General features: G+C 48.5%; 3 protein-coding genes across 12 annotated transcripts in view; all 3 read left to right on the forward strand.

Moving 5' to 3' along the window:
• DOCK3 (dedicator of cytokinesis 3) overlaps positions 1-12,890 on the forward strand; it is a 187,416-nt gene extending 174,526 nt beyond the window's left edge. For 6 of the 10 annotated variants that reach the window (XM_033071720.1, XM_033071727.1, XM_033071723.1 and 3 more), the window contains 5 exons: positions 2,779-2,897; positions 3,800-3,887; positions 7,190-7,312; positions 7,858-7,940; positions 8,422-12,890. In XM_033071720.1, coding sequence (XP_032927611.1) covers positions 2,779-2,897; positions 3,800-3,887; positions 7,190-7,312; positions 7,858-7,940; positions 8,422-8,928 — 920 coding nt within the window. In that variant the 3' untranslated portion in view covers positions 8,929-12,890. The remainder of the gene's footprint in view (positions 1-2,778; positions 2,898-3,799; positions 3,888-7,189; positions 7,313-7,857; positions 7,941-8,421) is intronic. The other 4 variants (XM_033071722.1, XM_033071728.1, XM_033071726.1 and 1 more) reach the window with 2 other exon arrangements.
• Positions 12,891-16,051: 3,161 nt separating this feature from the next.
• On the forward strand, positions 16,052-20,776 carry MANF (mesencephalic astrocyte derived neurotrophic factor). The gene is made up of 4 exons (XM_033072015.2): positions 16,052-16,213; positions 18,436-18,563; positions 19,328-19,469; positions 20,432-20,776. The coding sequence occupies exons 1-4, from the start codon at positions 16,126-16,128 to the stop codon at positions 20,614-20,616; spliced, it is 543 nt and encodes a 180-aa protein (XP_032927906.1). The 5' UTR covers positions 16,052-16,125; the 3' UTR covers positions 20,617-20,776.
• A 363-nt stretch (positions 20,777-21,139) lies between these two features.
• Positions 21,140-25,169, forward strand: RBM15B (RNA binding motif protein 15B). Its single transcript, XM_033071974.2, has one exon. It carries the CDS (start codon positions 21,140-21,142, stop codon positions 23,882-23,884), a length of 2,745 nt encoding a protein of 914 aa, XP_032927865.1. The 3' UTR covers positions 23,885-25,169.
• Positions 25,170-26,885: the final 1,716 nt, after the last annotated feature.

Below are 26,885 nucleotides of genomic sequence, written 5' to 3' on the forward strand. Positions count from 1 at the left end.
CACTGAACTGCAGATCAAGGCATAAAAATTTACACTAGCTATAATATGCACAAGTTACAGCAGAAGTCTTAAATAGAACTGAAATCAGAATACTGCAAGAATTTGCTAATTCTGTGCTAAGAATAAACATTAGTAATTACTCATTATTACAAATATGTATCTCAGTTTTCACCCAGCTTGACCCTTGAGTAGCTTCCTCCCTGTCAGGGAAGCACTGCTGCTGTTGTGTAAAAGGTCAGTAAGAAATTCAGCTCAGTTTGGCTCCATTTGCAGTGGCTCATGAGGCACTGCTGAACTTTACTGCAGTTAAAAGATTACACAAGCCAGGGCTCAGAAAGCGAGAAACTGTAATTCAAAAAGGCCCAGAAAGAGCTAGGAGTGAGTTAGGGTTTATCAGTAAGTTAATTTCAAATACAGTTAGGACTCCACCAATGCACTCAAAAAGCAATTCCCACATGACACCTGACTGGCCTCTAAAGGCATCCCTACTGCTTCCTCAACACTGCCCCTCGTTAAGGGGTAGAAAAATGAGTCCTGGTGTCTTATTCAGCACTTTGCAAGAATACATGTACTTACATTAAAACTTCCTTTTTTATTAAAAAAATATTATTTGGTGCAGGAGCAAACTTTTCACAACCATAATAAAAATGATGAACCAGGAGAAGAGATTCAATGAGTTTGGAGTTGACATTAATGTTCAGTCTATTACTTAAAATTACTACTTGTCACAAGTGGATTAACATATTTAGAATTAAAAAAGCAAAACTATCTCTGGCTTTAGCACAGGTTTTCCTTTCTCATTAGCAAGTACCCACAGTGCTGCACACATCAAGTGCACCAAGCTACATGCTAAAAGGAGTAAGCCCTGGCACATGCTGCAGTGTTTTATTATGGTCACTGGCTGCTCTGGAAGCTTTAAAGGGCTTTTTTCACTTTATTTTTTAAGTTCTGCCAGTCCCTGAAAGTTTATTGTGTTCTCTATCTGTCCAAAGCAGCAATATGTTTGCAGACTGAACACCTGGCATAATCTATTGCCATTTTTATAATTATAGTTAATGACAAATTTAGGGTACCAGTTTTTTAAACTACACTTTGCCAGCGCATGTGAGATTTTTCAGGTCCTGCAGTCCAAGGTCTTTTGAAGCTGTAGTCCCCCATAAACTGACAGCACGTAGAGGTGGTTTGCATCGTTGATACAAAAGAGCAAGGATGACAGCATCAATAAAAAGGGAAAGTTTGCAGTGTAGGTTGTACTGTGCTGCAGTTCTGGGCACACCTAAAAGTTCAGCATCTTAACATTTGTCCTGCAGAACAGGACTATCTGTGACCTGTGAGGAAAAGACTCAGCACAAAGCGTTAACACTGTGTTCTCCAAGCTGATGTTGTACATAAAAGCAAAGAACGTCGTCCAGTTCTGTTTCTGTTCTATGTCTGGGGAGAAAATGAGTTCGGGACTAGAATGCAGATACTCTGCCACTCTTCATGTCAGAGTGGGGGTGTAGATTAATCTGGCATCTGCCCCCCCAATGGAATTGTTGCAATTGTAGGACTTTATCCTGCATTCTGCTGGACACATTGTTCCTTCCACTGTGTGCTGAATATTAGTCCCCAAAACTGCATGTTTGCTTTTGCTGGGGTAAAAGCTGCATCAACCAGCACCAATGCCTTTGCTCATATGTTGGGAGTGCTGTCCAGGTAATGTGTGTGGTTGTGGAAGTTTGCCAGAGGGGGCATGTATTCCCCAAAAGCCGGCATGGCTCTGTAATGCGCTGTGTGCTGCCATCTGTTCGGTTTGTGTTTGTGACGCAATCAAACAATCAGTACAAATTACAGCTCACTTCAGCAGCCTCACAACATCAATTCCTGCCTAATATTGTGCATCCCAAGGGGTGCATGTATCAGTAGTGTCAGACTTTAGGAAGTCACTAATGAAAGTCATTCTTCTGGCAAATCCACTGTCAGCTGTTGCACATCAGGAGGTGTATTGTTATGTGGCACTCATCTTGAAGGACATGAGTCCCAAGTAATTCCACCTGTCAGGAAGCTGTTCATGAAATACCCCAATATCTTAAATGACAACTATACAGATAACTAATAGATAAATCAAGCTTATTATTCCTACTATAAAACTCTAAGCTTTGGTAAATGTCTAGTGTCATCAAAGGGCTCAATACAGCAACACAGTAGTAATCATCATTACAGCAGCATTGTAAGCAAAGTGCCTCTCACATTTATAGAATATGCTATTTGTTATTGGGGTTGGTTTGCTTGAACAAGAGGAAGCTGACCAAGAAAGCATCAATTAAAAGGCAACACTTATCTCTATCCAGAACCAAGGAATAAAGTATTTTCCCCTAGATTTCTGCTTTAACTGAATGGTGTATCTCAAGCTTTTATCCCTTTCTCCCATATTCAGTTCTAAAATGCACAATTTTATGGCATTTCTGTAAGTCTACAGTACAAGGAAGCTGATTCCACACAGAAGCCCACTTTTTTTTTATGTTTAAAAGGAAGCACTTTGCAACATACAACTAGGGACACACACATCTTACACACCCTACGTGCTATGTCCTTAATTGTATCCTAAAGGCAGTTCTTCTGCATCCTCGTGCTATAAACCCACCAACAGTCAGCTGCTTAGTGGGCTCAGCACCATTCCCTGAGTCCTGTGAGCTCTCGTGTCCAAAGCCAAGTGCACAGGAGGACTGAGAGCCCTGGGCATGCAGAGACATGGCTGTTGTTTGTCCCGTGTACGTGATTTTTCTCACTTGTTCACAGGCTCTCCCTCTCTACCAGATAAGTACCGCCACTCTCGGGAGATGATGATGCTGCTGCCAGCGCACCGGGACCGGCCGAGCAGCGCCATGTATCCCGCGGCCATCATGGAAAACGGACAGGTAGCAGCTCTCATTTCTTCTGTGGCAGTTCAACCCCCTGAAGCTGGGGCTGTATTTTTGCTGGCTCTGACCATCTTAAAGCTTTCTTTTTTATTTTTGGAAAGCACAGCAGCTTAGGATTGTTTTCAGAGGTGAAGCAGAACTTTTCCCATTAATCCACTCCTGGAGGCACCCACTGTGGCAATTGAGTGATACAAACTGCAGTGACTATTAAAAGAGTAGATATGTCCTGTGAAAATGGACTCACTTCCCAACTTTATAGTGTGGACCCTGGTCCATTGCAAGTAGTCACACCATTTTCTTTATTTGTTTAGAACCATGGCCATCTATTTAAGTTGATTATAAATAACTTTATGGTGACTTCCAAAGGAATCGAAAACCATGAGAGGCTGAAATAATACACTGATACAGGGTCTCCAAAAAATCTGGGCCCTAATTTCTCTGGACAAATTGAAAAGTGTGCCTACATGTAAGCATTTAAATCTTGCCCTGGCATGCACTTTTGAAGGGAATCTCCTGATTCTGCTCACTTATCACACTTCAGTTTGCATTGGACAGCTATCTCAAAGCATGCAAAGCCAACGTTCAAACAAAACCAAAGATAAGCTTCAGAGGACAAACAATATATTCCAGCTGCTAATGGGCACAAGGCCAGGCTAGAGCTAGTCTGAAATAACTCCTCCAGAGGGCAGGAACTGTGGGCCCTCAGCACTGTTACACCCTAGAGATTGACCCACATTGCACTGCAGTACCTGCCAATGTAGGCACAGCCTGAGGTTCCCAGGGAATCTTTAGTTAAAAAACTTCTTTGCTTACAAAAAAGGAACAGAAGGTCCCCATGTTGCCCCAGCTGGTCTGTAACATTTTTTTAACTCTTCTTTGCTAACTTTCTTCTTTCTTAGCCTCCAAATTTCCAGCGTGCTTTGATCCAACAAATGATTGGACCATGCAAACCTTGCAGTGATCCCAACCTGTCTGTGGCTGAGAAAGGTATTCCTTTTCCTGTTCAGCATGCATGCTTGCTAAAATACTATTCCTCTGCTCGTGCTACAGTAACAAATAGGCTTCTGTATTTCCTGGCAGAGTGCATTTCTCTCACACTTTTCTAATTAACAGTTTAATTAATTGGGCCTTCTGCCAATCTCCCTCATTTCAGAGCTTCACAGAAGGGTGGGGTGGCACAAACCTCCCTATTTCAGAAAGCTTTCTGCATTTGGCATTTTGTTACTGAAACAATTCCTGCAGCCTTTGTCAAGAAAACTTGCAAAGCAGCAAATGAGAAGTTATCTGAGAACATCCCAAGATTTGAACTATATTTTTATTCATGAGTTACACTAGTTTTTAATACACATTTACTGCTCAAAATATAAACTTTCCTTGTAATGTCTCTCTGAGGTAGTTTTGTATTTTTTTATCATTAGAAATATATGCTTTTTTAACTCATTCCTTTGGAAAAAATAGGCAGAGTCCCTGCAGGGGAAAAAAAACTGAAAGAGGAGAAAGAATTTATATGGTGAAAGAGAAAAGGAGCAGCTTGGGAAGGAAGTGCCATGGACAAAACGATGGGCTCAAAAATTATCTGAAAGGCAGCATTGTGAAAAAGCAGAAGAGGGCAAAATTCCTGAATCAAAATCGGAGACAAGGAGGCTACCTAAGCCAGCAACAGTCATGTATGGCTGGGGAAAACAGTATCTTAAAGATTTTTAAGGCCAGGAAAGACCACTGTAACTCTCTATCTGACCTACATCATACACTCAGATTTTTATCTGTCTTTTTGTTTCAGTAACTGTGCCAGAACTAAACTGTATCATTAAAAAACTCCAAGTTTGATTTTAGAATTTTAAGAAATTAGAATTCCCTAATTCAACATGAGTTGTCCAACATGAGATTGAAACCAAACACCAGTTCTGAATAAATGGCAGAATGATGACTTGATGACAATAATGAGTGATGACAAGAGAGTTAAGACTGGAGAGTGAGGGATTAAGAGCTCCAGCTTAGCCATGCTAATTTGAACCAAACATATGACAGAGATGGTGAGATCTTTGTATTGGACAGGAGAAAGATCTGGGAAATGAAGGTAGATACCTATTTATTGTCTGTCTAGGAAAAAATACTTGAATTTGTATCTGTGGATGATCTTGTGCAGGAGTGTGGTATTCAGTGCCGAGAGATCAAAGACAGAATTTTTAAGAAGTCACAAAAGACACAGGTGATGTTCAGTGGGGATGGTGTGGCAGAAATCCCAGCTCTTGTGCCTGGCTGGTGGCAAAATGCAGTTACAGGTGCTCTTGGCAGGCCTGAACCCTCACCATTCCATGTAGCTGGGATGCCATCTGGCCTGGATTTTGTGAGCAGTCAGGGCCCTACTAACCCCTACCTCTTCCTAGCCCTGTCAGAAGTTGTGCTCAGTAATTCCCAGTGACATTAGTGACATCAGTTGCCCAGGGCAGAATGGTTCAAATGCAGCTGCCCCACTAATTAAACTTGGCCACTGAGCCACTGAACAGTCACAGAGAGAGCCATGGGCTAAGTCACAGCACAGGCAGCTCTCTGCTTTGGTTCTTCCCTGAAGCATTTTGACTAAAATACTCGTATTAACAGGCAGCAGCCATTCTTTAAAATCATCTCACCTTCTTCCAGCACTCCTAAATACTCAAAGCTGTGAATGAGTGAACACTGAGCAAGCATAAATGGATTTTTCACTGGGGTACCATTCTGGGTGTTTAAAAAAAGTCCAAAACAACAAGCACAGCAATAGCTTTACAGGCCAAGCAAATCAACTTTTCTGCCCTTTTCATTTGATGCTGGGACACGGCAGCAGAGATAAGCAAGGCTGGCACTGCTGTGCATCTTGTCCCTGTGTTTTAGCCCTTTGACACCAATTGCAGTAGTGCAGATTAGAGCACTCTGGCATGTGTAAAGGGAAAATCCATCTGGAGCCACACTACTTGTATAGAGAGGTAGGCCCTGGTTTGAACCTGCTCTCTGACAAGATTCTTAGTATCTTCTTCATATGCCTTTCTCAGGTTCTCAGGCTGAGAGTCTGTCTTTTAAATAAACCAAACATTTACTTTTATATTTGTATGGAGTTTGTTCTGTCTTATGAAGCTGTCACTTTGTGATCATTTTTACTTTAGGGAATTTTAGGCCCCAGGGAACCCATACTCACGCTAACTCATGAACTAGGGAGACAAAGGAAAAAAAAAGGAGAAACCTTTCAAAGTCATTTTAGAAAGAAATGCACCAAAAATGGCTGCAGGCATTTTAATTTAGGAGAAATCCTCTTCAGATGTCAAACTCCATGTTTATTTCTCCAGGCTTCCATTTTGCAAACTGAAGATGGAAGAAGCTATTTTTATCTCAGTTTCCTTTAACAGGCTCAATTAATTATTTTTTCCCTCTCTTGGCTAATCTGAAGAAATTGCAGTTCCTTATTTGTTTTTAAATAAACATACAATTATTGCATGTCTCTTCAAAGAATAAATCAAGTCTTTGGAAGGAAAGAGGGAAGGTGCATTTTAGTAATGTTCAAGGTTGACAGAATTCTTAAGATTTTGAAAAAGGTTCATGTTCATGTCAAGAAGCAGCTTTTATTTCTATGAAAAACCAAGTCCATGAAGATAATATTTACTCTCTGTTAAATGAAGTATAGAGATACTTCTGATTCACAAAGACTTGATCTCTTCAGGACACTCTGTAACACAAGGAGGCCAAACTATTGTCTTACATATTTTTGTCATCAAAATTCTTGATCAATTCTGTAGCTTAGTAAATTAGAGCTTTGAAATCTTTTATTTTGCAAGATTGAAACAGACTGAGATATTATTTCCTTCATGTCCTTTATTCAGTCCTCTCTGAGCCTGCAGTGCAGCCACAGGCTGTCCTGTGTTTCCAGAGGGTTTTGCCATGCTCCCTTGTCACCACTCCCCACCAAGCAGAACTCACCCCTATGATCCAGTCACCGTTCCATTAGTGGGATTTCATTTTTACCTCTACACTGATTATTTGCAAAAAAACCTGCTAGAGTCCTACTGCTCTTCAGATTTGCTAGAAATGAGCCCAGGGATGGAGGGGAGCTGGGCAGACTAACCCTGCCATCACCTAACTCTCACTTCCCTAACAGAGCATCTCTAAACTTAACACTCTGTAGCCTTTCTGTGCTGTCAATCCTGCCATTCACTGAGTCCCTGGACTCTGTCTCTGCTGCTGAAGAGCACACTGGAGAGCCAGTGCTGGCCCCACAAACTCCCTGTCCCATCAGCCAAGTTACATGTGTTTCAATCCTCCAGCTGTGCCAGCAGCACCCAGTAGCTGGAGCCTGGACAGCGGGAGCCGAGAGGCGCTGCCATTCCTGTCTGCCCACGCTGGGAGCATCCTGGCGCCACCAGTGCCTCCCCGAAGCCTGCCCCATGGTAAGGACGTGCCCAGCAGGCCTGCTGCCAATGCCTGCAGTCACACACAACTGATCCAGAGCACCTAAAACTGACTATAGCCTTCCCACCCCTGTAAAAACAACCAGAAACAAAAACCCTATAGGCTTTCCTGGTCTGCTAGGTTTTCAGGTTTTTTTTCCAGATCTTCAAATTCTTGCAGTCCTTAAGCAATGTGTACTTGTGAGTGCTTTGGGACTAGAATTAAGTGTGAGAGTGCTGAAGTTTGGTGTAGCTTCTTATCAGTGACCAACTTCAGCAGTCATTTAAGCTTACAAAGTTATTAAATGAAACTTCAAATGTTCATTGTTTAAGAGCCTGCCTTGCCATGAGCAGTGAAAAATCTCCCTCTGCACTGTATTTGTGCTTAGCAGCCTGTGTGTGTGACAGATGCACTCTGCAGTATCCATCAGACAGGCAGCCCTAGGCTGGAGTTAGCAGCATTTGGACCTGCTAGCTGGTATTACAGCTCTGTGGCTGCAATGAAACAGCACAAGTCTGCATTTCTGACCCATGTCTCATTCCAGGACACTACTCACTGCACTTTGATGCCTTCCACCACCAGCTCAGTGATGCTCCTCCAGCACTGCCCGCACGAACGTTGCGCAAGGTAATGGCAGGAGAGCAGAGAGGGATGTGGGACAACAATGGGCTCCTGAAAGGGATCCCCCCCTTCTCTGCTCCCACCAGGCACTTCTGAATGCAGATACACTATTTTTAACATGGTAGGAACTTGCAGATGAGAAAACCCACTGAAAGCTCTTAACCTATTCCACAGCTGAATGCTATAGAAATAACCCACGGGTTGTAGGTTCTTCCCTTTTCCTTTTTTGCACCATATGCCGTGATTTCAGCACCCCAATCATCACCTCAGCTGCTGTTTCTCTAACAGCTCTGGTGTTGTTGAGTGCACTTGTCTGCCCACAAGTGGTACTTCCATACATGTAAACCAATAATCCTTGACATTCTGAACACAAATGGAACCGCGCCATTGTAACAACACTGTCAGTAGCTGAAATGGTGATCAACACACAAGATGCAGCATTGCTTCATCTTCCAATTTTAACCTGGTTTTGTTTCTCTCCAAACAGTCCCCTCTTCATCCTATCCCTGCATCGCCCACCAGTCCACAGTCTGGTCTAGATGGCAGTAACTCCACTTTATCTGGCAGTGCCAGCAGTGGTGTCTCTTCCTTGAGCGAGAGCAATTTTGGACATTCTTCTGAACCACCTCCTCGCACAGACACCATGGATTCTGTGCCCAGCCAGGCCTGGAACACTGATGAAGATCTAGAGACACCCTACCTCCCTGTCAGGTACAGTCTCTCTGAGCCTGATGTCCTGGAGTCGCTCAAATCGCAGCCATGCCGAAGCCACTCTGCTCCATCTGGAGTCATTCCTCAGGACGCCATGGACCCTCCTGCTTTACCCCCCAAACCTTACCACTCCCGGCTGCCAAACATGGAGAACGAGGAGGGGATGATCATTGAAGATGATGACAAACACCGCCCGTTGCATCGTAAAGTGTCCCAACCAGTGAGTGGTGGGAAGGAGGAGCAGGCCAGGGTGGCGTGGGAGCACGGCATCAGCGAGCAGTAGGGACAGCTCCTGGTACCCAGCTGGCATTGGCATTCCAGGTGTGGATACAACAGAGAGAGAGCAGGACTCGGAGAACAGCAAACCGATTTTCTACTGCCGCACGGTTACGTCTGAAGCCCACAAAAGCGATTGGGCCAGCATGGCAGGTTGCTGCTTTCCTTTTTAATTTCTTTTTACACCTTTCCGTTATGTTTTTTAACTTTCTGTGCAGTGGACAGTTTATTCCTTCTGCAGTTTCTTAACCACATCATACGGCATACGAGCCATAGAGACTTGCAGAAGCTGAAAAATACAATTTTAAGTGGAGGGGAAAACGGGGGGAATGTGGCAAGTTGATTTTGAACCTGCTTTCCTCCCAGTTCTGAGACGCACATAGTAGAAGCAGTTGCACTAGGGACATATTTCTTTGCTGTACAGAATTGAAAGCTCATTGCTGAAATCAGGGATTCTATGAACTGTCAGGCTGGAAGGTGCATGAGCTGCAGGCAGTGGAAAGATGGCAATTCTAAGAAGAAATTGGCTCTTTTGAGAGCAGGATTGTACATATCTGTGCAGTGATCTCCCTGCATTGGTTCATAGGTGCTGAGGCAATCTAAGCAGTGCTGATGCACTGATCTCCAAGATATCGTTTCCGACAAACTCTGCCTCCTTTGTTTTTTATGTACTGTTTCATTTCTTAAATTTTGCTTTCACTGGTTAAGCCAACCTGCTTTCTCATGGGAATCGTGTTATTCATCTGTGCTACAGAATGAGGAGGTTGGTGGCTAATGGAGCTACAACCTCATTGTAGGCCTTTCCCATGCCCAGCTTTGGGCAGGCTGTTGACACCAGCATTTCTATTCCAGATTAAAACAAAACCAACCAAATTGAGTTTCTCATGCCACAAGCTGGTTGATGACCCAGCCAGTAAAGAAAAGGTGGCTTAAATGCATCATATCCAACAATCCTTGCCTCAGGGCTGAACATCATAATTCTCACCCACTTCCATCACCCAGGAGCTGAGATTCATTCCATCCTCAGTCCCTCCCAACAACTCATTGCAGCTGGTGTGCAGAAAAAATCTCCCATCTCTCAGAGCAGACAGAAAACACCAAGACTCGAGCAATGCCCGGTATCAAGTGTACACCCCACAGTCAGGGACCTTAAAGGCAACCTGTAAAGAACAAGTTTGTTTCCTCTTTTGCTTCTTTAGAATGTGTAGTAAGAGCTGCTGCTTCTCTCTTCTGGAAGGTTAGTTTCTTTTTCCTTTTCTCCTCAGGCAGCAATACAGCCTTTCCTAATCCCAAGTTTTTTATTGATAAGCTCAAGAAAGGGCTGAAGAATAGTGGGGGGACACCAAGCTACACCACACAAACAGAACTGTGCAGAGCTGAAGACAGTAGAGGTCTATGAACCAAAAACATGCCTTTTAATCAGTACTTGCACAGTTCAGGAAAAAAAAATCTGTGGGTAATACTGTTCTTTACAAAGAAAAGATCTTGGTCCTAAGAAACCTTTTACTCCTGTTTTCATACTTTTGGAGAAATTTTCAATCAAAATAGTATCAAATATGTAATGTTTTTAGATAAACAATCCACCTTTCTTCCCCTTGCCACATCCACATACATTTAGAACCCTTTCACCTGCAGACTGCAAAGCACACTCCGTAGGATGGGAACAGCCCTCCCTCTTTCCTACCACTGAAAAATCTGAAGCACATTCAAATAAGACCTCCACCTTATAAATTAGTGCCAGAAAGAGGAACAGCACTCAACATACATCTTGAATTCTTGCCTAACTGCTCAGTTTCTCCTGCTAAAAACAGCATAAAGAAGCAAAAAAGGATTATAATAAATCTTTTACAGGTCACCTTTAGCACTACCTCTAAATACAGTGACTGGGCAGAGTACATGGTTTCTGAACTGGCTAAAGATGGTCTGGCTGTATAAAGTCAGGACTCAGCAGTTGTATGAAGGGGACTTTAAGAGGATTTGTTTTCTTTCTCAAGCTCTAGCCCATGCAGAACTACTAAGTTATGGATTTGTTTCTTAAATGGCCTATTTGGCTGGAACAAAGTCTCTCTTGCTTCCTCTATTTTGTTACTAACACAGGCTGCTTGTAATCATTATATCCTTCACAATTTAAACAACGATAATAAATTCTGGCCCATAGTGGATGTTTCATCTTCAGCAGGAAGGAGAGCTTTCCAATGCTAGGACAGTCTTCAGTGTTAACAAACCAAGCTGGATCTCTGGTATAGAACAAAGGTAGGAAAACAACTGATGTTTTCAGTAAAGGTAAGTCAAGGTAATTCCTTAGAAAAGGGTGAAATGTTTTCACATATGCTATCCTCCAATCCCACTGAGACTCTTCCAGTGAAGTTCTTGAAAGAATGAAGTTTTAATTCCATCTCCCTTGCCCTGGTTTCCTTTTTTTTTTTCCTGGCAGCAAGACTAAAAGTAGTAAATGTAGTGACTTACCGAGCTTCCTCAATGTGAAAAACCAGCAGGTCTTGCAAATAAAACTCTGCAGAACCAAGAATGCAATTACCATGGAACTGAGTCCCAGGCAGCTGGAAAACCTGCCCACCAGAGCTCTAATCAGTCTCTGAAAATGCATCATCCTGCTCTGATTGTAGACCTGGTACAACAGCAGTGAGTCCATTTGGGGAGTCTGGCATTCCTGTGTATTTGCAAGAGTTGGAAGATCAATCAGGTGATGTATACAAATACCTAATTTATGGCAGGTCCACATAAAGGGTGGAATAAATTGCTGAATTTGCCAAATTTAAGTCTCTCTGGAGTCAAATTTGTGTTATTTTTCTGATATCTACCAAGTATTCTGTCTCCCTTTTCAGTGTTTGCCTTAAAGGGAGCAGAAGATAGAAAGACTATTATTAAGATTTTGTGAATCTTGGAACTAATATTGCCTGGAACTACTATTTCTCTGTAGGGTGAGGTGTCTTTTAGCATAGTATAACATCAAGCTCAGTCCTGGAGTATAGGTGGAAGCAACAGCAGTTGTTGCACTTCCCAACAGGATTTGAAGATTCCTTGTATAAACCACAGCAACAGGATGTTCTGAAGAGGACCTTGACATTCTATACCTAACTCTAATTCAGACCTCAGTGTACTTGCCTTCATTGGGTTTTCTCTCCATAACGAAATAGCATGTGCATTCCTGAGAAAAATTGGTGGAATTCTGCTATAAATCTCTCCATCATCCATGTACCTGCTGGCCCCATCTGAAACAAAATTGAGAAGGAGCTACAGTGGTAGAAGAAAAGCAATTAAAACAATTTCTCTGAATCCTACTTTTTTTTCCCCCAATACCTGGGTTGGTTTTATTGCTGTATGCAGGACTCAGATCCTTTTTCATATTTCCCTCTGTTTGGTTTTTAGCTTACTTACCCTTTTTTAGGTAAGGGATATTGCATATCCCTTCTGTGGAGTATCAGCCAAAACTGGGGAGGCTGGAGAGAGCAAGAGCCTTTGGGAAACAAATTATGTGATATTTAAAATATCCTCTGGTCATGCTTCTTTGTAAATACCCCCATTTGAATGCTGTGTATTTGTACAGGAAATTGAGCAAAAAATGTATAGATTGTGATGTCTGACTGGTATTCTGCCCTGTAAATGTGTTTTTAACCTCTGGCATTCTGTGCTTATTTAAAAAAAAAAAAAAAAAAAAAAGGCAAAAACCTCTAACCACTTCTCTTTTGTGTATTCATGTTTAAAATAAAATGAAAACAGCTATCTTATCTATAATGGAAATCAGATTCAAAAGAAAAAAAATAATTTGTACAAGTGTCCTAAAGGTACTTCATTGTATATATTGTGATAGCATGTTTCCAGAACCAACAAATAAGTGGTGTGAATTTTAGATGTAAATATCTGCCGTTTGTTTTGGGCTCCTTTCCCTTACCCATTCACTCGACTGCTGTGATGTGGAATTAAAGATTAATACCTGATATTAAAACAGTACAGCTGTATGGTCATTGCTGTCCTCGAGGCAGGGCTGTCCTCAGGCTGCTCCAAACCTTCACAAGAGACAAGGAACAGCCCTCACTTCCCACCTTTGTGTGAATGAGAAAAATGGGGGCAACCAAAAGGACTTTGTGTGTGGTGAGGGAATGCCTTCCCTCTTTTAGCTGACAGAGTTATTTCATATCAACTTGTAGAAGCAAGCAGCAGGTGCAGCCCCTTCTGGTCCAGTCAGGAAGATGGACATGGCACTTGCAACAGCCCCAGGCAATACTGGGGCAGTACTGTCAGAGACAAAGCTCTCCACTAGGACAGCTCTGGAGTGGCTGGGTGCAGCTTCCTTATCACCACTATCTCACTGCCTAAAAGATTGCTACACTTTTATTGCAATAGTACTTAAATACTGATCATTTTAACATAATAGATGTGAAAGAATAGTTAAGACATGTAGGAACACAGGATTTGGGAATTCAGAGCTATGGTGACTTCTACAGGCTCCTGGTCTCAAATTTTCTTCCATTACCACTAATAAACCAGGTCATTGTACACGAGGCAGAATAACTCAATGTCTTGACAAACCAACAAAACAACTTCTGAAACCTGTCTCAAAAGACATTTAGCAGCAAGTCTGACTCTTCAGCTGGCCCCAGGATGTACATGGATTGCCAAGGCACCCTTTGCACACCCCACACAGAAATACTGAGAAGAGAAACTAACACAGTACTTCAGTGCATCTGAAGTCTCAACCTGTGGCTCAGCTAAAATGTTCACCTGATGCCTGGAGAAGTCTGTGTCAATCATAGAATAGAATCATAGAATCATTCAGGTTGGAAAAGACCTCCAAGATCACCAAGTCTGACCTTTAACCAAATACCACTCTGCCCTCTAAGCCATATTGTGAAGTACCATGTCCACTTGGTTTTTGAGCACTTCTAGGGATGCTGACTCTACCATTTCCCTGGGCAGCCTGTTCTGGGGCTGAACCATCCTTTTAGTGAAGAAATTTTTCCCAATATCCAACCTGAACCTTCCATGGCACATCTTGAGGCCATTTCCTCTTCTCCTGTCATGATTCCCTAGAAGAAAAGGCTGACCCACACCTGGCTACAACCTTTCAGGCAGCTGTAGAAAGTGGTAAGACTTCCAGCCTGAACACCCTGGTACCCTCAGCCACTCCTCCCAGGACTTGCATTCCACTCTGTCTTCAATCAGACCCTTTGAGATTGTTTCTAAGCCAGCTTATTAAACCTTAGTTAAGTATTTTTTATTCAGATAAAAACTATTTATTAACCAAGCACAGGAGATAAAGACTGTCTTTTGGCACAACAAAAGATGTGTGAAGCCCTCAGCTTTAAACAAGAGTTTTGAAAGTACTCTAGTTTCTGTTAAAACCAACAGAACAATTTTTTTTCAGTGCAAGTCCAATACTTTATTTAAGCTGCCACTAGTCAGATTGAAATCTAAATCCCATATCCAAATACTTCTTATCTAAATAAGAAAACTTCAGCACAATTTCAATATATGACTTGTCCAACTCAGTATGAATTTCATTACAAAGCTGATAAGAGAAATTAAACCTCTAGAAATTACTCTAACCTGGCAGATGAAAGATTCAGCCTTCTACACCCTTATGCATAAATTTGTAGATGATTCTTAACAAGCCACGGACACAAACACAGATAGTTCACAAGGCAGAGCTCTGAGCTCAGGTGTCTTAAAAGAAAATTCACACACCACTCGTCCCTTTTGATGGGCTTTAGTGTCAACCCCACATAAATTAAACCCAAATTTTAAATAGCAGATCTATTGCACTTCATCTTCTCTTCAGCATTCATGCACAGCAGTACTTGCATTACCTTTTCCCAAACTGTTTCCCCTCCACCCTGACAGAACTCACTTCTTTGTCCTAGCAGCCCAACACCCAAGGTTGAGCCCCTTCATCCCCCCATGGCTGTGAGAGATTTGTGTTCTCAGAGAGCAGAGCCAGCACAGCCCCAGCCCCCGCAGCTGCCAGGAACATCCTCCACTTACCTGCTCTTCCCAACGACTCCAGTCCCCACAGATCCACCGAGCCAAATTAACTCTCCTGCCCACTCAACCGGCTGGCTGAGCAGAGCAGAGAAGGTTCCAGGCAGACCTTGGAGCACCTTCCGATGCCTAAAGGGGTTCCAAGAGAGCAGGAGAGGGGCTTTGGACAAAGCCCTGGAGTGATAAGGACACGAAGGAATGGCTTCACACCGACAAAGACTGGATACCAGGAAGAAACAACGAGGACCAGCTCAAGCTCTCCCCACCAAGGTTTCACCCAGGACAAATCCCTAATGCTCCAGAGAGACAGAACCTAGAGGGTGGTGGAACAAACAGAGCCCCCCAAACCTCACCATGGATTAAAAAAAAAAAAAAAAGGTAAAGTGCCTGTGCAAGAAGCCCACGGAACTGCAGGGGAGCTCCCTTGTTGTACAACAGGGCTGTGTGACTTCGCCTCCCGCTTCTTTCACTGCAGTGATACCCCAGGATACAGAGTTACACGTAAAGCTGCACAAGGAGCTCTCAGCAGGCGTGTGCTCCTCTCCCAACTTCAAGGGGATTTCAGCTATAAACTCATTGTTGGTGGTTGTTGAAGGCAGTTAGCAGCACAAACTGTGAGGGCTTTTGGAACAGAATCATCATGGGCTCGTACCTCACCGGGTGCGCCCAGAGCCACCCGTGAGGGGCTGTGCCCGTGCTGGCACCGAGCCCGTCCCTGCCGCTCCCCCCCTCACGGGACACCCATCCCACGAGCCGCCGGCCTACGCGGCTCCTCAGCCCCGTCAACTCCACGCTACTCAGGGGCCTCGAACGACACCTCAGCTTCACCTTCCGGTCCCCACACCGCCCCGCCACAGCCGGGACACGCGGGCAGGGCAGAGCCCGGAGCGGCCCCGCCCGCCCACAGGTGTGAGGATCTGCCCCTTTCCAAGATGGCGGCCGCCTCAGGGAGGGCTGGCGAGCGCCCTTCCCTTAACAAAGATGGCAGCGGAGGGGGCGGGGCCCCGCGCCTCGCGCCGGCGCTCCGCCGCCTCCCCCAATCAGCGGCCGCCAACTCTCTCGTGGAGGCGGCGGCGCGGCCAATGGGAGCGGAGAGCGTGGCGGCCGGGCGGGGAGCGGGCCAATGGGGCGGCGGCGGCGGGGGCAGCCGGCGTGGGGTGGTTGTGCCGGTGGTGCCGGTGCGGCGGGCGCTGCCGGGCGAGGCGGGATGCGGGCGGCCCACGGGCTTTGCGCGGCGCTGGCCCTGCTCCTGCTGCCGGCCGGTGGCCGAGCGCTGCGCGAAGGGGACTGCGAGGGTGAGTGCGGACGGGCCCGGCCCGCGGGCACGGCAGGGGGAGGCCGCTTCTCGCCGCCGTCTCCCGCAGTCTGGCCCGTTCGCCGGGCTGTGGGGCCGGGACGCGGAGCAGCCCTGGGACTGTGACAGCCCCGAGTGATAGCCCGGCCGCCGGGGCTGGGCCGGGCCGGCGGGAGCGCTGCCTCCAGCGGCAGGAAAAGTCTCCCAAGTCTGCCTAAGTGCGGCCGGGCCGGGCCGGGCGCCGCTCGCAGGCGATCGGTGCTGGGGCGGTGCTCGGGTTGTCCGGAGCCGGGGCGATGCCGGGCGGCCCGCGGGGCAGGCGGGGCGGGGCTTCCAGCCGTGCCCCGCGCCGGGGACGGGATCTCCCTTCCGAGGGTACTGCATCTGTCGGGAAGTTGCCGGTCTCTCTCCACGGGGTCCGTGTAGAGTCCCCCCGGGAAAGAGGAGCAACGACTCCGGGAGACCGGACCATCTCCAGGCCGGGAGATGAGCAGTGTCGCAGCTCGGCAGTGGCGGGCAGCGCTCCCCGCCGGCTGTCCCGGCCGGGTGACGGTGAGCAGGGCAGAACTCGAGTAAGGTTACTCAGCCGGACCTCGCCGGGACTCCCGTTAGTCATCACAGTATTAGGTTCACGGAGGGCTCGGAGTCCTCTCAGTGCGCGCAGCCAGGAGCCGTGAGCAGCTGATCCAAATCAAGTCGGGCCCTTTGTGTACCACGGAAATACAAACGTCTCAGGGGTGGAACCTGTTGAGCTGCGCAGCAAATTAAGCTGTTCCTGTGCCGTGAACTGAACAGATTCCCCAAGCGAAGCAAGAAGAATTTGAGGTGGGACTCTAGTAGCTGGTTGGAAGTCTGGGATACTAACATCCCTCCTCTACAGTAAGACAGAATGAGGGGAGGGAATCCCGTAAATCAAAACTTCCCACTGCTGGGGCAGCACTGGACTTGAAATGTATTTCTATCTTACAGTGGCTGTCAGTGTCACTTTTCTTCCTGAGGTCTTCATTTCCTAACAGTGGACATCAGTGTGTCCGTGGCTGAGGATAGACTGGTGGGAGGTAAATAAGGGTGCTATATGCATACAAAAAATGTTTTCCAAAATGGCCCATCTTATAACTAGTTCTAGTTTTAACATAATAAGAGTATATTTCTGCTCAGTTCGGTGATGGCCATATCCATTTCCTGTCCTGCCCAATTACTGTGCCATGCGTTGTGTTCTGAGCTGAACACGAGTTGCTAATGACAATAATATTTACCAGGCCCTTCCTGTTGGGGCAAACAAATCCCACAAAAGTCGCAACTCATACTTGCTCCTTGGAGGCTGAATGTTCCTGGCACTTGTCTTGCGCAGGAAGGCGTGAGAGTCCCCAGGTGCTGAGCAGGGATTGAGGGGTCTGCAGAGTGCTCCATCCGGGTGATGCTGATATCCACAGATGAGTTGTGAGCAGCAGGATGACCAAAATCTGACACTCGGGGTGTCCCTCAATCATCCCACAGGCTGTCTGCCCTCCTTCCCGGCCACACACGGGAATGCTGCACTTTGGAGCACGTGCGGAGTGACTGCTGCCAAGGGAAGGAGCAGTGACCGAGTTGTGCAGCCCTTCCCACAGGCAGGAACCTGGATCTGTCCTCTCAACTGCAGCTGCACTTGTGGGAGTTGTGTTATGTCTAAGAGTCTTCCCTCTTTGCATCTGAAACTGCATCAGAAACTTGTGGAAATGAAAGAAGGGGAAAGGTGCCTCATGGACCTAGCACTTCTTTTTCTCTTGGAAGTAATTTCAACCGGAGTGGCCTGGTAATCAGTGATACCCTGTTACTGAAGTCAGCACACGGGGAGTCTCAGAGGATTATGTACAGAGTTGGTTTTCTATCAGCACTGGGTTTGACACCCATGTTCTTACAAGTTGCTTCCCAAAGCAGCAAGACAACTTTAAATTTACATTTTTACATGGGTGTGGTTTTATATCCATGATGTGAGCCTGTGCTCACTCAGGACAGTGTACAGAGGCCCCTGGATCTCATTTCTCAGATTCTCACAAACCCACCAAAAGTACCAGGGCATGTTGTTGATTCACATGTGCTCTGAATGACATTCTGAACATGGGTGAAGTTCAGAAAAGTTCTGTTATCCACACTCCCGATTCCATTTCTCTACAAGTGTCCACTAAGAGCTCCCATGAGATTACTGCTCTGGTTGATAACTCCATCCATCTTCCCTTCCAGTGTGTATCACATTCCTTGGAAGGTTCTACCAGAGTCTAAAGGACAACGACGTTGAATTCACACCTTCCAGTATTGAAAAGGAGCTCTTGAAATCCTGCAAAGAGGCAAAGGGCAAAGAGAACCGGCTGGTAAGTAGGGGCACTCAGTAATATTTGCCTCCTGCATATGAGGCAGAAACTGAGGGGAAACTGAGTTTTGTATGATGTGGCTTCCCAAGGGCTGCTTTTGCTGGCTCTGTGGCCACAGTTGGTCCTATATTTTTTATAAGAGAAGAGTTGAGGAATTCAATCTCTTTACCTTTAAAAAAAAAGGAAAAAAATCACCACCCTGTCAACAGTAATTGGACTGGCTGGCATCTCTCTGTTACTGAAGCACTGGAGATTACAAAGCCTTTGTTTGCTGTAGGGCTTCCCTGTCCCTTAAATGGTATTTGGGGTGCTAAGTTTGTTAAAATATTTATATTCTTTGGCTGTTTAACTGAAATTTAAATAAAGGAAAACAAAATTGCCCTAACTAAAACCAGAGGCAATTTGTGAGTCAAAAGGCCCTGAACTCTTCTCAGAGAACTACAGAGGTATCATCTGATATGCAGAGGGGAAACACTGCAGAGAGGCTCTTTGAATGAAAAACACTTTATTCCTAATCCTGTTCAATTTTTATGAAGTTAAGAAACAAGACCACCAGCCTCAGCAGCTGTGAAATCAGTGCAATGGAAAACACCTGCTCAGTATTCCGGGCTGTTAGGCTCCTTTTGCCCAGCTCTAGTAGTCCCCTGGGGAGGTTCTGTAACAGTAAACATCCAGCTGCAAAACCAGATGAGGATAGGGATAGAAAACTGCTTTTAGAAGGTTTTTTTCCATGCATCCCCACTTCACTCTTTTCTTCCCTCTAGTGCTATTATGTTGGGGCCACAAGTGATGCAGCCACCAAAATCATTAATGAGGTATCAAAGCCCATGAGTCACCACATCCCTGTGGAAAAGATCTGTGAGAAGCTAAAGAAGAAAGACAGTCAGATCTGCGAACTAAAATACGGTGAGTTGCCTGCACAAGAGGAAGTGCCCATGGTTTGCTGGGGTGTGGATCACTGGGGGTGAAGCAATCCTAAAACTACTCAGTCCTGAGTTCTGTAGCCTACTTAGGTTGCACAACCTGGTTGCTCTCCATGAACATCCTAGAGAGTTCTATGGAGATGTTTAGGTAAGACTGTTGGCCGCTAACCCTTGGCTTCTGTGGGGACTCTGATCAGCCCTGAAATAACTCCCAGCTGTAGCAGCAGTGCTGTGCTCACACTGCTGTTTGGAATGTTGTGTTTGGAATGTTGTGTTTGGGAGGCTGTGTGGTACAGCCTGTCCTGGCAGCAGGCAGGTGTGTTACTGTGACAGGGCTCAGGCCCTTGGCTCAGCTCTGCAGTCCCAGCTGCTGTCCTGTTCCCAGCAGCGAGGTGATAAATGCTTTCTCACCTCCTCTGGTGTCTCCTCTGAGCATTCCACTCTGTTTTGTATCACCTTCCTTGAACTCTCATGTTCCTAGATGACTCCTCTTCCTGAAAAGACGAATACAAAAAACAGGCATAGAAATGCCTCCTTTCTGCTTTCCCTTGTCGCTGCCCTTACACCCTCTGGAGACACCCCTTGGATTGTGGATCTTTATTCTTTTCATTTCTCCTACTAAGGTCGTGTTGCTTTCTGAAAAGCTTTTTGTTGTTGGCACTTTCTTATCTTTTCCTTGAAATCACTCTGCTACATTTCTTTTATCCAGTGGAAGAGAAGTGTTGCTGCTCCTGTAATAAAGGGGCTTTCAGGGCTATTGTGGAGCTCCTGCATCTAAACTGCAACCAAGCTCTCTGTCTTCTAATAAGTTTTAGCATTAGGACCCTTATCTGCTGTCCAAAACCTAACTCAGACGTTCCTTCCACCCCCGGCACCTCTCTCCTTCTTGGGTTTTGGCTTCCCCGCCCACCGGGCATGTCTGAGTGCCCTCTGCTCTCCCCGCAGACAAGCAGATCGACCTCAGCACCGCCGACCTGCGCAAGCTGCGCGTCAAGGAGCTGCGGCGGATCCTGGATGACTGGGGCGAGGTGTGCAAGGGCTGTGCCGAGAAGTCCGACTTCATCCGCAGGATCCACGAACTGATGCCCAAGTACGCGCCGAGGGCGGCCGGCGCCCGGACAGACCTCTGAGGGCCGAGACCGGGGCGACGCTGGGGCGATCCCGGGGCTCTGAGGGGCGAGACCGGGGCTGCGAGGGGACTGTGAGGGGCGACCTCGAGGCTCTGAGGGGCGACGCTAGCCCCGCGCTTTGTACGGGACTTTCATTAAAGTTCGCCGGTGTGTACCGGGAGGAGCCGTGCCGTGTGACGTGATTGCGGGACACACCCCCCTCCACACCCCGCTCCCTCCGGGTCGCAACATTTCCCCGTCCCTCCCGCCCGGGCTCCATGCGCGGACCGGCCCCGCGCCCGCCCCTCAGCCCGCCGGGGGGCGGGGCTCCGCCGCTCGTCCTAATTGGCCGCTCGGCCGTCGCGCGCGGGCGGCGGGAAGCGCCGTGTGACGTCACGGCCCCGTGACGCCGGCTTGCGGCGCGGAGCGCGCGAGGCGATGACGTAGGGCCCGCGCGGCGCGGCGGCCGGAGCCGCCTTCGCTCCCTTTTGTCCAAGATGGCGGCGGCCGCCGGAGGCGCCTCCTGAGCCGCGGGCCCGGCGCGATGAAGCGCGGCAGCGACCGCGACTCGAGCCCGCCGGGGGCCGCGGGCGGACGTGCGGCCGCCGCCGCCAAGCGGCCCCGCGACCGCGACCGCGAGAGCAGCAGCCGGCGCGGCCCGCACCGCAGCTCGGGCGCCTCCCGCAGCAGCCGGGACAAGTCCACGCCCGGCGGCAGCGGCGGAGGCGGCGGCGGCACCACCACCAGCAGCAGCAGCGGTGGAGGCGGCTCTAGCTCCCGCAGCCACCGCGGCGATGAGCGCGCCGGCGGCGGAGGCGACTCGAACCACCGCCCGGCGGGGAGCGGCTCGGTCTCGGGCGCCCGCGGCGGCAGCCAGGCCGCCCCCTCGTCCTCCTCCTCCTCGTCCCGGGCGCTCGGCGTGCCCAAGGCCAAGGCGCTGCCGGGCGCCGTGGTAGCCCCGTCGCTGCTGCTGGCCGGGCCGCCGCCGGGCGCCGCGCCCTCGCTGCTGCTGGCGCCGCTCGGGGGCTCGGCCGGGCTGGCCGGGGAGCCGCCCGGCTCCTGCGAGTACAAGACGCTGCTGGTGAGCGGGCTGAGCGCGGCCCTGCCCGACCAGCTGCTGGAGGACGGGCTGTTCCGCCTCTTCCAGCGCTTCGCGGGTGGGGGCGCCGGGGACATCAGTGTCAAGCTCTCCCACACGCCTGAGCTCGGCCGCGTCGCCTACGTGAACTTCCGACACCCCGGGGACGCCCGCGACGCCCGCCGGCACGCCCGGGCCCGGCAGCTGCTCCTCTACGACCGACCGCTCAAGGTGGAGCCCGTGTACCTGCGCGGGGGCCGGCGCAGCCGCACGCCGCCCCCCGCGCCCTCCCCGGAGCCCCTGGGGTACCTGCCGCCCCTGCACAGCGCCTACCAGTACAAGCAGCGCTCTCTGTCGCCGGTCACCAGCCCCTTGCTGCGGGAGCCTCGGCCCCGCCACGCTGCCGCTGCCGCCTTCGCGCTGGAAGCGGCCGCCATCGGGCTCTCCCGGGAGCGGGAGCGGGCCCTGGATTACTACGGGCTGTACGACGAGCGCGGCCGCCCGTACAGTTACCCCATCGTGGCCGAGGAAGACCTGATGCCGGAGGATGACCAGAGAGCCACCCGCAACCTCTTCATCGGCAACCTAGACCACAACGTGTCAGAGGTGGAGCTGAGGCGCGCCTTCGAGAAGTACGGCATCATCGAGGAGGTGGTGATCAAGCGCCCCGCACGTGGCCAGGGCGGTGCTTACGCCTTCCTCAAGTTCCAGAACTTGGACATGGCTCACCGGGCCAAGGTGGCCATGTCGGGCCGTGTTGTGGGTAGGAACCCCATCAAAATCGGCTATGGGAAAGCCAACCCCACCACCCGGCTGTGGGTGGGGGGCCTTGGCCCCAGCACTTCCCTGGCCGCCCTGGCCAGGGAGTTCGACCGCTTTGGCAGCATCAGGACTATTGACTATGTGAAAGGCGACAGCTTCGCTTACATCCAGTACGAGAGCCTGGACGCTGCCCAGGCCGCCTGCGCGCAGATGAGGGGCTTTCCTTTGGGCGGACCGGAGAGGAGGCTCCGAGTGGATTTTGCCAAAGCAGAAGAGACGAGATACCCGCAGCAGTACCAGCCCGCGCCGCTCCCTGTGCACTACGAGCTGCTGGCTGATGGGTACAGCCGGCACCGGAGCCTGGAGCAAGACTTGAGGGTGCGGGATAGGACTCCTCCGCATCTCCTGTACTCGGACAGAGACAGGAGCTTTGTGGAGGCAGACTGGGCCAGCCCTGCCAAAAACGCCGAACGCAGGAACAACCTGGAGAGCTACAGCCGGTCCATGCGCAGCCGGAGCGGGGAGCGCTGGGGCAGCGACGGTGACCGCAGCGTGCCCAAACCGTGGGAAGAGAGGCGGAGACGCCGGAGCCTTTCCAGTGACCGTGGGAGGACTACTCACTCGCCTTACGAGGACAGAAGCAGGACAAAGGCCAGTGGGCCAGCTCTAGACCGCAGCCCTGACAGGGCTCGCAAGGAGAATCACACTACAGAACCCGGAGCCGAGAAAGAGCAGAGCAACTCCCTCCAGAACAATCGTCACGCGGCCGAGGAGAAACCCCATCGCGAGCCAGCCGATGCTCCCCAGCCCAAAAAAAGGGACAGCGAACGCAATCATCGAACTGGTGAATCGGAATCAAAAACTCACGAGGAGCCAAAATCTGAGACCAAAAAGCTAAAGAATTTATCAGAATATGCTCAGACACTGCAACTTGCTTGGAATGGGCTTCTTGTGCTAAAAAACAGCTGCTTCCCCACCTCTATGCACATCCTGGAGGGAGACCTGGGTGTCATCAACGGACTCCTCAAAGACCATTCATCTGGCGGGAAGCTGACGCAGCTCAAAATCGCTCAGAGACTTCGGCTGGACCAGCCCAAGCTGGATGAAGTCACCCGGCGCATCAAACAAGGCAGCCCCAACGGCTACGCTGTGCTCCTGGCCACCCAGTCTGCCCCAGCAGGGGCAGGGGCCGAGGGGACCTTCCCTGTGGTAGAGCCTGGCTTGCAGCGACGGCTTCTCAGGAATCTGGTCTCCTACTTGAAACAGAAGCAGGCTGCTGGGGTTATCAGCCTGCCCGTGGGAGGGGCGAAGGGCAGGGACAGCACAGGCATGCTTTACGCGTTCCCTCCTTGCGAGTTCTCTCAGCAGTACCTCCAGTCAGCACTAAGGACATTGGGGAAGTTAGAAGAAGAACATATGGTGATAGTTATAGTCAAAGACACTGCCTAGCCCACACTGTCTTTTCAAAATCCATGTTTTCTTTGTGTGTCACACAGCCCAGTTGTTTTTAAGGCTGATCATTTTGGTTGAGGCTCAAAACACCTTGACCAAAGTGGTAAGATTTTTAGTTTCTAATTAATTTTAATACCTATAATATCTATTAAAATTTTAAATAGAGCCCATTTTATTCGTTTTTAATATGTGACACTGTCCGCTGTTGTTCTGTATTTTTATTTTTTAACTGTATGAAAAGTTGTCAGTAAAGCCTTGTTCACTGATGGATTTCTAAACTTGTGCGGTATCCGAGTTCTTCGGCCCAGGAAGGGTGAGCTCCCTGTGCTGCAGGAGCAACCAGGCCAGGCAAGGCCCCAGCCCAGGTCTCAGATCCCAACCTTGAGCACCTCCTTCATCTTTATGTGTCCTTCGAGGTGGGAGGGGAAGGGAGGTTCTTTCTGCTGTATCAGAGACTGAAAGGTTGGTTCTCTATTTTTTTTGTCCTGTTTGTTTTTTATTTTGTAAATTTGAGTCTGGATGCTTTGCTGTTGAGTCTCTATTTGAGAATAGAAGCTTCCCAGGAAGCCAGCTACCAAGGAAGCAAATCCTGATCAAGAATAAAAGTGTTTCTTGTAAGCACCAAAAAATTAGTTGATAGTTGGCAAAAAGTTTGCTACTAAGGAGTGGATGCTGTGTTCAAGTTAGTGAGATTTGAGACTACCTGGCACATGTCTCAGTCATAGAAGTTCTTGGATAAAACAAAAAAGACTTGACATTCCCAATTTTTATAAAAGGCAAAACAAGCAGAAGAAAAAAAATATTTAAGGGGAACCCTCTTGTGCCCATATTAGATGTGGACAAGTCAAGGTGTTTGGTGAGCTGGAGATGCCCATTTGCAGTCAATCATGTTGTACTACCTGGAATCCTTTATTGAAAGATAAATGGCTATTTTTTTTCCTAAAGTTTAAATTTATTTGCAGGCTCACAAAAACCTGTCTGGTTGAGAATGTGTTCTGTTACCACAGATGACCTGTAACAGAGGAACCACTGGAGATCAAAATCTGAGCTCTAGAACAGGGTGGATCCATCATCTTTGCTGTCAGTGGTGTGAGGTAGATGGTTGGGAGGCCAGACCCTCTGGGTGCTCAGCAACATAAGGATGTGGTAACAAGTCCAAGTTGGAGTTAAAATCCACACTGTTCTGTTTGGGGATATTTTTATTTTTAAAAACGATGCCTGTAGATTTTAGGAGACTTACAGAAAATTGTGTGGGATTAAAAATGCTACCTTTTAAAGTTTCTTTAGATTTGCAGGTATTTTTTTGTTCTCATGGTAAGCAAGTGAACAAATTCGTGGGAGAATCAGATTTATCTCACACCAATCTCTGTGACCCAGCAACTCACTTGCTGAGGGTTGCCAAAAGCCCTTCTAAAACTCCTCTTAGGTATGATTGGTGTCACGACCTGCTTAGCAGGGAGCATGACTCAGTCTAATGATTACTTTTCACTTTTTAACCCTGCAGCTGTAGGAACATCATCAGCTGATGATGGGTCATTAATATCAACAAGTGTGGGTTGGTTTGTTGGAGTTGGGGGGGTTGCATTTCACTTGATGTATCTTCCGTGAAGACACGGATCAGAGAGGAGCTGAATGCTCCACTGGGAACAGCAGGGCTCGGGAATGTGCTGTGGGAGCAGAGGAGCAGCTCCACTGCCTGCAGCAGCCAGGCTGCGCTGGTGGCACTGCCCTGGTGGCACTGCCCTGGTGGCACTGCTCCTGCGGCATTGCACTGGTGGCACTGCACTGGTGGCACTGCTCCTGCGGTATTGCACTGGTGGCACTGCACTGGTGGCACTGCGCTGGTGGCACTGCCCTGCCCCTGTTTCACACGGTTGTAGGGACACCGGCTCCACCCCCGTGCCCGAGTCCCCGGTGCTGCTGGTAACGCGCACGGTGCCAAATGTCAACAATTGTAACGGTTCAGTGTTATCTGAAACCAAGTGATATTAAATACCCCTCGGTCCTTGAGCGATTAGAGGCTTTGGTGGGAGTTTCCTGCCTTGGAGGTGTCCGGGCAGCTTGAGGCAGTGAGGTGGTGGCAAAACAAATGCCCGCCTGGCTGGCGGTGGGAGGGAGCTGCAGTTCGGGGTGCTGTGCCTTGTGTGTATTATGGTGTGTGAATGTTAGGAAGGGGAAGGAAAAAAAATCAGCAAATTATAAAAGCTGCAAATGTTTGCTGGCAAAGCCAAGGAACAGCCAACCACCCTCCCCCATCTCCTACTTTCCTTGTGAAATAAGTAAATAATAGTGTGGGGCTGTTTAGAAGACAAGGGTTGGGTGAGATTTGAATGATGGGATTTCTGTTCCCAGGGAGGTTGTAAGCATGTGGGACCAACAAAATCTCCTTCCTACCAAAATGAACAGGTGTAAAGGAGAGGTTGGAGAGTTACAGAAAAAACACATGGGAGAGAAGCAGCAGCATCCATCTGACAAGATGACCTGAGCCTGTCATTCTCCCCAGCTGGCCACACCATGGCTTTAACAGACTGTGCCATGGCCAAAGGACCCATCCTGGACCCATGTCCACCATCCTCTCCCTTCACAGAGGCATCCAGGCAGATTCCAAGAGAAACAGGCCTGAAAAAGGGTTGGCAGTTACAGCAAAATAACTGTGCATGTGACTCTTACAGCATCAAAGACTTGGGCCTTAAACTGGGATGGGCAGCAGCTCTGGGCAGAAGATGGGGGAGGCCTGAGCCCCTCAGTGATGCTGGAAGGTGCTGGGTAAGGTAGTGCTGGGGATTGTTTTGGGAGGATGGTGCCTTTCAGCCCAATACACTGGGACAGTAGGGTGATCATGGCAGGGTAATGGTGTCTGGGTCCTCGGGGGTGATCTGAAACTCAAAGGGGGAACAGGGTGTGAGATGATGGATGGGCTGGTCTGATAGAGTTTGTGCTTAGCCTGAGGTACCCCATGTTTTTTTCTAAGCACCCATTCAGCAAATATTCTGCCTTC

The sequence above is a fragment of the Catharus ustulatus genome, chromosome 13, assembly GCF_009819885.2.
Source record: "Catharus ustulatus isolate bCatUst1 chromosome 13, bCatUst1.pri.v2, whole genome shotgun sequence".
NCBI classification, from domain to species: domain Eukaryota; kingdom Metazoa; phylum Chordata; class Aves; order Passeriformes; family Turdidae; genus Catharus; species Catharus ustulatus.

Coding starts and splice junctions, on each gene's coding strand:
- MANF (XM_033072015.2), top strand. CDS start 16,126: ATGCGGGCGGCCCACGGGCTTTGCGCGGCGCTGGCCCTGCTCCTGCTG. Junction 16,214..18,435: donor GCGCGAAGGGGACTGCGAGG/GTGAGTGCGGAC, acceptor CTTCCCTTCCAG/TGTGTATCACATTCCTTGGA. Junction 18,564..19,327: donor AGGGCAAAGAGAACCGGCTG/GTAAGTAGGGGC, acceptor TCTTCCCTCTAG/TGCTATTATGTTGGGGCCAC.
- RBM15B (XM_033071974.2), top strand. CDS start 21,140: ATGAAGCGCGGCAGCGACCGCGACTCGAGCCCGCCGGGGGCCGCGGGC.